Here is a 9,805-nt window from a genome sequence, read left to right as displayed (position 1 = left end):
AATGTAGACTGGCAATGGGAAGGAAAGCGTTTCTGAAGAAGAGAAATTTGTTAACATCGAGTATAGATTTAAGTGTCAGGAAGTCGTTTCTGAAAGTATTTGTATGGAGTGTAGCCATGTATGGAAGTGAAACATGGATGATAACTAGTTTGGACAAGAAGAGAATAGAAGCTTTCGAAATGTGGTGCTACAGAAGAATGCTGAAGATAAGGTGGGTAGATCACGTAACTAATGAGGAGGTATTGAATAGAATTGGGGAGAAGAGAAGTTTGTGGCACAACTTGACTAGAAGAAGGGATCGGTTGGTAGGACATGTTTTGAGGCATCAAGGGATCACAAACTTAGCATTGGAGGGCGGCGTGGAGGGTAAAAATCGTAGAGGGAGACCAAGAGATGAATACACTAAGCAGATTCAGAAGGATGTAGGTTGCAGTAGGTACTGGGAGATGAAGAAGCTTGCACAGGATAGAGTAGCATGGAGAGCTGCATCAAACCAGTCTCAAGACTGAAGACCACAACAACAACAACAACAAGTAGAAAATCTACTCCCAAGCTGTGGCATGAGAACACACATATAAAAAGTATTAAAGATTGCAAGCTTTCAGAGCCAATAGCTCCTTCTTTTGGCTGAAGTGGAAGAAAGAGGGATGAAGGAAAAGGACTGGTGAGGTTTTGGAAAATGAGTAGAGTTCAGAAGAGTTGTCCAGAACACCGTGTCCGATGAGACTTGCCGGATGGAATGTTTAAGAAAGACTGAGTTTTGATGACTGCACCGGATGAGATTTGAAAACCTGAGAACCTAAAGGTGAAAAATACGGTAATATGAAAGACAGAAATTACAGCCAAAACATTGTGCACGAGTTAATAAGAGCAGAAAGCTAAGTGCATTATTTGACTGAGGCGGGACAGTGGTGGCGAAAAATAGACAGGACACAAAATGAAAGACGAAAATTAAAACAGTGAAGAAAGGAATAGCTACTGTGGAGATATGTTGAGACCGAAGAAATTACAGTAAATTAAGGCCAGCTGGGTGGTGAGAACCAAGGACATGTCATAGCAGCCAGAGTCTGAGGAACTGGTGTCATGGGGGAGAATCCAGATGGCTAGTTTGGTGAAACAGGCACTGACTCATGTTGTAGAGCATGCTCTGTAACAGAGTATTAGTTTTTGTGGCCGGCATACACACTCTGCCAAAGCCCATTCATCCTAAATGATAATTTGCAGGTATTCATGCCAATGTAAAAGGCCGAATGGTGTTTTAACAGCTGATATGTGAGGTGTTGTTTCACGAGTTGTTCTCACTTTGAGGGATAGTTAGAGTTATCCGTTAGGATGAATGGGCACAGGCAGAGGGTGTATACTGGCAACAGTTGCACAGCATGCTCTACAACATGACACTTCATGACCACAGTGCCTGTTTCACACACGTGCCATCTGGATTCTTCCCACAGACACCAGTTTTTTCTGAACTCTGGCACTACAATACGACCTTGGCTCTCACCAGCCACCTGGCATTTATTTACTGTAATCTCTTTGGTCTCAGCATTTCTTCACAGTAACTATTATTTTCTTCACTTCCTTAAAGTTTTCTATATCTTTCATTTCCTGGCCGATCTATTTTTAGCCATCACCCTCTCACTTCTCTCATGTACAAGGGTCATTCCACGTGAAGGGGACCAGGGGTCCCCACTCTACCATCTCCAAATCTAATGAAATTTGGTGTGAAGGTTCTATGTGATCTTTGATGGTTATATACCAAGTTTCAGGTAAGTATCTTCAGTAGTTGAATTTTTATGCGCTTTTAGAGAGAGGCTACTCATCTAGGCTTTTATAAAAGTTTTTTTTTTGTTTCCGATACGTATTATCATTAAACTACAATGGGTGTGTCGGGGAACCTGGCGGATTCGTCCCCAGAGTGGAAGGCTGGCACGCTACCACCAAGCATGCGGGTCGCCTTGGATACATCGCGATCTCCGACTGTCAAGCAAGCAGAGTCATGCGTTGTCCGGAGCATCCGCCAACAGCGCAATCCCGCAGCCAATCTGAGCGCCAAGCTTCTATAGTTTAAAAATTGCTCGTTGTTGACCTACACAACATTAGTAATTCTGGTTACTACTGGTATCAGCTATGCAGGGTTAAACTTTGGTGACAATTTTTCTCCACCCTGTGTGTGTGTGTGTGTGTGTGTGTGTGTGTGTGTGTGTGTGTGTGTGTGTGTGTCATTTAAGTTTGATTTTCTACTTATTAACCTCCATTTGACTTATATGCTTATTACTGTTTGCAACCTGTTTTCCAGGTGCGGAAAATAGGAGTTTTTAGCTGCGGACCACAACCAATGACACAAAGCATTGACAAAGTATGTGCCAAAATCAATAAAGAAACGATACATGGGCCCATCTTCCAACATTATTTCAAGAATTTCTAGAAGTTAAGAGGAACAGTTTCTCTGAGTATCAAAACATTGTGCGGTACAGCTGCAAGCCTAAATTAGTAATTTTTTGAAATATAATTGTCACTGTGATTTAAAGTGGTCCTTTTTTTAAATTGTATCTGACAACAATCACCGCAACTTAAGAAGCCTTGTAACACAGAAGTGCCCGAGTTGTCAAAGCACTTACAAATATGTTGTACCTCCGTGTTACAGATGAAAACAATCATCATAAAATAAAACTAGCAACTGCCATCAGATATAATAAAAGAAGGAAAAGGTACAATAAAAGAAGGAAAAAAGAATAATCTAGAAGGAACGTCAGATTTCAATTCATAACATATAGTAATAATGAACCATGTAAGTTTTAAATAGAAGTTTCCAGGCAGTGATCACATATTATACAACAACTCACATTTAACAATAAAAATTAATCTGTTCTTATAACCTTATGACAAATTCAAACCTCAAAATGATTCTGAAATGTCTATTCGTAGATTTACAAGATGCTGGTTCCATAGTGCAACATAAAATGTTGCAAATCTGTTTGTTAGTGAAGCCATTGGGAAATACGGAAGCGTCCGATCCCGCCCGTCTGCTTTGACCCATGACGTCACAAATATGGCGGAAACAAAAACACACACACTTTCCACAAGAAGCCTAATGACAGTAACGGGACAAGCGCGGGGAAAGGGGGTGTTTTGGGTGGGGGGCAAACTAAATATAAACAAATTTAGACACTTTGCGTAGCTACAACGTATAAGTGAAGACAGCCATGCATGAATACCCACCCACCTCCCCAGGGGTCGTAACCCATGCAACCCATAGAAGATAAAGATGCTTCAGTAGCTGATTAGTGTTTTTTGTCTTTAAAAAAAAAAAATCTCATGGGATAGAACGAACAGATCAGGAAGATAAATATAATAAACTAAAACAGAAATTGGAGGAAACAGATAATTAAAATAAGTAATAAGTGTTTTTAAATTTAAAAAAAAATCTCACGAGATAGAACGAACAGATCAGAAAAGTAAATAAAATAAGATAAAACAGAACTGGAGACAGCCACACTCAAACCAAACTCCGCGCCGTCATGACGTCACACACGACAACAGCCTTACGTCACGGGTCAAAGCCGACGCGTTGGATCGGACGCTTCTGTCGACCCAGCCATTGAATATAATGTTACAAAATATAATCTGCACTAAAATCATATAGCTGTCTTCCAGAACTATTTAGAGAAGTAAAATGTATGTTGTTTGTCAAGATGTTTGCCTTAAATGTCATCTGATAAGAGACTCAGTTCCTATAATTTTTGAAGTAATCACACTGAGCATTTTGATAGCAAAAAACTTGTTATAAAAATAATTGTCTTTTTTTCAAGCAGTTGACTAGTTTTTAAAAAGAGTAATGAAACACTGAAATCATATATGTTTACTATTCAGAACTACAGATAACAAAATAGGAAATTCAGCTTTGTTCACAATTCCTATGATTGTGTTTCATTGTAATTATAGAGATGATCTACCCAAGTTGATAGAAAATAAAGCTAAATGCATATTGCTATGGAAAACAAAGTTAAATGCAAATATTGCTCAGTTTCTATCCATGTAACAGGAGTAGTTAATTAATAACTACCACAGTTTTATTGCAAAGCAAGAGGCATAAGGATGCACTCAAACTTTACTTGCAAGCTGTTTAAGCTCAGGTAGTTTCAGGGCTGTGTAGTGCTGGAATGGGGACAGGGAAGAGGCTGATGGGTAATCACAATGACTAACGAAGGTTGAGGCAGTAGGGTTACAGGAATGTAGGATGTATTGCAGGGATAGTTCCAACAACACAATTCAGAAAAGCTGGTGTTGGTGGGAAGGGCTAGATGGCACAGGCCGTCAAGTAGGCATCAAAATGAAGAACATTGTGCTGTGTGGAATGTTCAGCAACAGAGCATACAATTTGTCGATGGCCATTCATGCAGGCGGACAGCTTGCTGGCCTTCATGCCCACTAAGAATGCAGCATGGTGATTGCAGCTTGGCTTGTAGATCACATGACTGGTTCCACAGGCATCCCTGCTTTTGGTGGGATAGGTGATGTTTGTGGCCAGACTGGAATGGGTGGTCTTGGGAGGATATATGCGATAGGTCTTGCATCTAGGTCTATTACAGGGATATAAGTGCTGAGGCAACGGGTTGTGAGCAGGGGTTGTCTGGGAATGGACAAATATATTGTGTAGGTTCGGTGGGCAGCGAAATACGACTGTGAGAGAGGTGGGAAGCATAGTGGGTAGGACATTTCCCTCTATTCCACCAACACACCTAGTCTATTTCCTTCTCTCCTTTTCCACTTCCACTCCACTCTACCCCGCTCCATCATCTAACTTCCAGACTGTATCAGGCTGCCATAGCCTCTTTTCACCTTGTCCCTGCCCTGTTGTGTGGGCGGCGCACGCACACCAGACTATCTGCGACTCGGCATCTCCACTCCACGGTGAGTAACAACTACCCTTTTCAAAAAATTGTTACAGTCCATGCCAGATTTTTCATGGTTTGCTTTTGCCATGTCAAGTTACATAACGCTTTTTTGTCAGAAAAAGTCAATTAAGAGACCTGAATGAAGTAGGTACATTCTATAACGTGATCTCATAGGAGTTACATGTGCTCAAATGCAGTATTATACAGGCTGTCCACAACTTACTGAGTCCAGTGCCAGATCAGATACTTTAATATTTTGTTTGAGATGCATTTCATACCAGTGCTCAACACTGTGAAACAGTGGTGCCTACTGAATCCAACAGGCAGTGAAAAAAAAGGAAAATAAATTGCAAATAAGTTATTGTCCACTGTGGAGTCATTCTTCATAAATACATACTGCTACAGCACCTATGGTAGATAAAATTTGTCTTTAGTTCATATTTACAATAAACAATATGACTGTAAATCAGCCACCAATGTACTGAGTTGTATAAATTAAAAGTAAAATTATGTAACTGATTTCTTCTATTCAAGACCTCTTATATGTATACAAGTATCTGTCAAGAAGAAACAACTTATACATAAATTGAGACCTTTTAGATGCATATTTATACTTCTGCTCTCACACCAGTGTCAATGTTACGAGACTACAGAGAAACAGTGATGACAATTGTTAAAAGCTCTTAACTGCGAGGGCCTACACAGTTTGCACACTGTAAGGTACATACCCCATAATATTATGATAAAAGGTTCGTTAAATTTAAGAAACAATGTTTGCGAAACGGATGCCTATTCCAGCAATTTCAATCAAGTTACAGGTTAGTTCATCTACAGTTTTCTACTGAATAAGTTGTCCAGTTGCAGTCCCAGTAAGATACCTCACTAAGTCACACATGGAGGTCCAATATCATGACGAAAAGCCTAGTTCCAGGTCAATTCATCTACAACTTCATATTGAACAAGCTGTCCAGTTTCAGTCCCAGTAACATACGTCACTCAGTCACACTAAGTGTTCCAAAAAATCATGACAAAAAGGCTCAACTGATATGGAAAGAATCAAGTTACATAGTAACGGCAATAGTAGACACCGTTCGCAACTTTTAAATATATATGCCAATAAGAAACTATAGCTAATTGTTAATGGTATATTGTCTAACAAGTTAATCGCTTCACAAACATTTCCCTTTATCGGTTTAAGTTACGTAGTGGACACAATTTCCCCTAAATCTTTGTAATCCTTGTACAGCTGCATCACACTTGTAGCCAGTATTTCTTACACTTTTGTGTACTTATTGTACATCACACTTAATTCAATATTTAGGTTGGTTCGGGAGAGTGGAATAAAAAGCGAGATAATCAGTCCCATCGGATTATAGAAGGATGGGGAAGGAAATCGACCGCACCCTTCTGTTCCCGGCATTTTCCTGAAACGGTGTAGGGAAATACCGGGAAACCTAAGTCAGGATAGCCGGACGCGGGTTTGAATCGTCGACCTCCCGAATGCGAGTCCGGTATGTTAACCACTGCGGCGCCTTGCGTGGTTTCCACATCTAAAATCATAGTACTATACTGTTATTACAAAGCAGGAACTCCAACGCAGAAACCATAGCGATTTCAAAACTACTTTCCTTACGAGAGGAGGTAAAAGGCAACTAACTGTAGACACTGTAAGATATATTTACGTAGCCATGGTTGGCTCCCTAAAGATAAGATATTGGTAGCGAATGATGAAAGATACAATACACAACTTATCCATTCAGTAACGTGTATCCTAAATCGAATGTTTGCAACACTGTAACTGTCAACTAAGAATCCATTGTTAAATACATAAAGAAGTCATCCACATGAGATACTTGCTTCAACAGTGTTGAACACTTGAAATTTATTTCCAAGAAAATGTTTTGTACTGTAACAGTATTCCAAAATGTCATCAAGGGAGGTACATATCCAGCCAGACTTTTATATTATCATACTTCCGATGAAAGACCATTGTCCAACACTTACCTCCACATACAACAATCAGCAGAAAACCCAACCGGACTGTCAAAATTCGCACAATGCCGCCGAACCAAAGTCACTGGCTGACTGGCTATAGTATCAGCAAAGATGCAACCAAAAGCGTGATGCGATTACAATTCAATATCAATTCTAGCCTATCGATATGTCAACAAAAGCATCAAAGCGCTCCAGACCGCCAAAAACTACGTCATCATATTATTTTGTCTAAATTTTACGTGGTGACACAGTGACTGCGTGAAGACACCGTTTCATTTTTACAACAAGAAGAAAACACAATATATTTTATCGAACTAAAACCTTCTTCTTATTGAGAGTAATGTTTAAGGCTGGTAAATAATGTACGAAAGTACGATGGGAACTAAATGGTTCAAAGATACTACCACAAAGTACCAAAATTATAAGAAGTGAAAGGCCAGAATTCCTATCCAGTAAGACGACTTTGCTTCCTGACCGGCCACAAGGAGCACTGCAAGAAAATCAACACATTATCTCGGCTTTCTTATCGGTTGGTTTTTAGTCTAACCTTTTTGTTTCCGTTTCATAGTTAACAGAAGATGGTTTCATACCATTGTGCTTCTGATCATGGCTTCTTGTGTGTATTATACACTTTGAAATGCATTGTAGATATGTTGCTTGTATTCTGATTGCGTTCTTCTCAAACTCGCAATATTGGTGGTGGTAGTGGTTAGTGTTTAACGTTCCGTCGACAACGAGGTCATTAGAGATGGAGCGCAAGCTCGGGTTAGGGAAGGATTGGGAAGGAAATCGGCCGTGCCCTTCCAAAGGAACCATCCCGGCATTTGCCTGAAACGATTTAGGGAAATCACGGAAAACCTAAATCAGGATGGCTGGAGACGGGATTGAACCGTCGTCCTCCCGAATGCGAGTCCAGTGTGCTAACCACTGCGCCACATCGCTTGGTCGCAATATTGCGTGGGGTAAATGATTCCATGTGTGTTTTTGTTACATTACATTAATATTTGTAACACAGATCTTATATACCACATTTCGTGATGATTTCAAACGTGTCAGTTCAACATAAACTTTCATTGCATTATATATATATATATATATATATATATATATATATATATATATATCAAAAAATTGATCTACTGAGACGAAGGAGTTGTCATTCAGAAATTCTTTTGATTTCTTTGTAAATTTCGCTTTGCTATGTGTTAGACTTTTTAGCTATTTGGCAAATGTCCAAAGATTTTTGTGGCAGCATAATTCACCCCTTTCAGTGACAAAGTCAGCTTTAACCTCGTATAAAACAGAAGCGCTTTCAATTGCATGTTGTTTTGTGGAGTCATGTAAAACTGTTATTCCTTAGGAATGTAGGCCACTTCACACTGGCTGTCTCGTCGCGCCAAAATATTCTCCAATGCATTTCAAATGGCAACATCAACACATGCCGCACCGTCACATCGCATCACGTCACCTCAACGTGAAGGTTTCTGAAGTACAGTGTTGTCAATGCTTAGCAACCAAGGACCTCAAAGTACCCGACGGTACCTCGAAATAATCTCCATTTCAAAAATAGTTACAGAAATGTTTACATAGAAGAAAAATGACCATAAATTACATTAAAACTTAACCATGTTGCTTATCCTATCTGAGTTTCCTGGCGCTGAGCGATACCATGCACTACTTCTCATCGTTTCTTTCGTCGGTTCGAAACAAACACAGCCTCCTTCGCCTTCTACCCCTCATCTGCAGCCATCTGCGCAGCCACCGTTTAAGTTTTCAATCTGTTCCTATGACATGTTTTCAAGCTACTGAGGGTACTAAACACTCCTTCCACAGAGGAGAAACAAGATTGTTGTTGTGTTGTTGCTGTTGTCTTCGGTCCTGAGACTGGTTTGATGCAGCTCTCCATGCTACTCTAACCTGTGCAAGCTTCTTCATCTCCCAGTACCTACTGCAACCTACATCCTTCTGAATCTACTTAGTGTATTCATCTCTTGGTCTCCCTCTACGATTTTTACCCTCCACGCCGCCCTCCAATGCTAAGTTTGTGATCCCTTGATGCCTCAAAACATGTCCTACCAACCGATCCCTTCTTCTAGTCAAGTTGTGCCACAAACTTCTCTTCTCCCCAATTCTATTCAATACCTCCTCATTAGTTACGTGATCTACCCACCTTACCTTCAGCATTCTTCTGTAGCACCACATTTCGAAAGCTTCTATTCTCTTCTTGTCCAAACTAGTTATCGTCCATGTTTCACTTCCATACATGGCTACACTCCATACAAATACTTTCAGAAACGACTTCCTGACACTTAAATCTATACTCGATGTTAACAAATTTCTCTTCTTCAGAAACGCTTTCCTTCCCATTGCCAGTCTACATTTTATATCCTCTCTACTTCGACCATCATCAGTTATTTTGCTCCCTAAATAGCAAAACTCCTTTACTACTTTAAGTGTCTCATTTCCTAATCTAATTCCCTCAGTATCACCTGATTTAATTTGACTACATTCCATTATCCTCGTTTTGCTTTTGTTGATGTTCATCTTATATCCTCCTTTCAAGACACTGTCCATTCCTTTCAATTGCTCTTCCAAGTCCTTTGCTGTCTCTGACAGAATTACAGTGTCATCGGCGAACCTCAATGTTTTTACTTTTTCTCCATGAATTTTAATACATACTCCGAATTTTTCTTTTGTTTCCTTTACTGCTTGCTCAATATACAGATTGAATAACATCGGGGAGAGGCTACAACCCTGTCTCACTCCTTTCCCAACCACTGCTTCCCTTTCATGCCCCTCGACTCTTATAACTGCCATGTGGTTTCTGTACAAATTGTAAATAGCCTTTCGCTTCGCTCCCTGTATTTTACCCCTGACACCTTTAGAATTTGAAAGAGAGTATTCCAGTCAACATT

At 40.0% G+C, this 9,805-nt stretch overlaps 2 protein-coding genes across 4 annotated transcripts in view; one reads left to right on the top strand and one right to left on the bottom strand.

Annotated features, from left to right (window-relative positions):
* Positions 1 to 2,527, top strand: part of LOC126199020 (dual oxidase-like) — a 246,332-nt gene extending 243,805 nt beyond the window's left edge. For both annotated transcript variants that reach the window (XM_049935710.1, XM_049935709.1), the window contains one exon: positions 2,297 to 2,527. In XM_049935710.1, coding sequence (XP_049791667.1) covers positions 2,297 to 2,425 — 129 coding nt within the window. In that variant the 3' untranslated portion in view covers positions 2,426 to 2,527. The remainder of the gene's footprint in view (positions 1 to 2,296) is intronic.
* LOC126199021 (GPI mannosyltransferase 2) overlaps positions 1 to 7,221 on the bottom strand; it is a 253,063-nt gene extending 245,842 nt beyond the window's left edge. Inside the window, exon 1 of one of the 2 annotated variants that reach the window (XM_049935712.1) lies at positions 6,900 to 7,221. The gene's annotated coding sequence lies outside the window, so the exon portion shown is untranslated. The remainder of the gene's footprint in view (positions 1 to 6,899) is intronic. The other variant, XM_049935711.1, reaches the window with a different exon arrangement.
* Between the last annotated feature and the right edge of the window lie 2,584 nt (positions 7,222 to 9,805).

The sequence above is a fragment of the Schistocerca nitens genome, chromosome 8 (genome assembly GCF_023898315.1).
Source record: "Schistocerca nitens isolate TAMUIC-IGC-003100 chromosome 8, iqSchNite1.1, whole genome shotgun sequence".
NCBI lineage: Eukaryota > Metazoa > Arthropoda > Insecta > Orthoptera > Acrididae > Schistocerca > Schistocerca nitens.
This window is presented reverse-complemented; position numbering and strand designations above follow the sequence as displayed.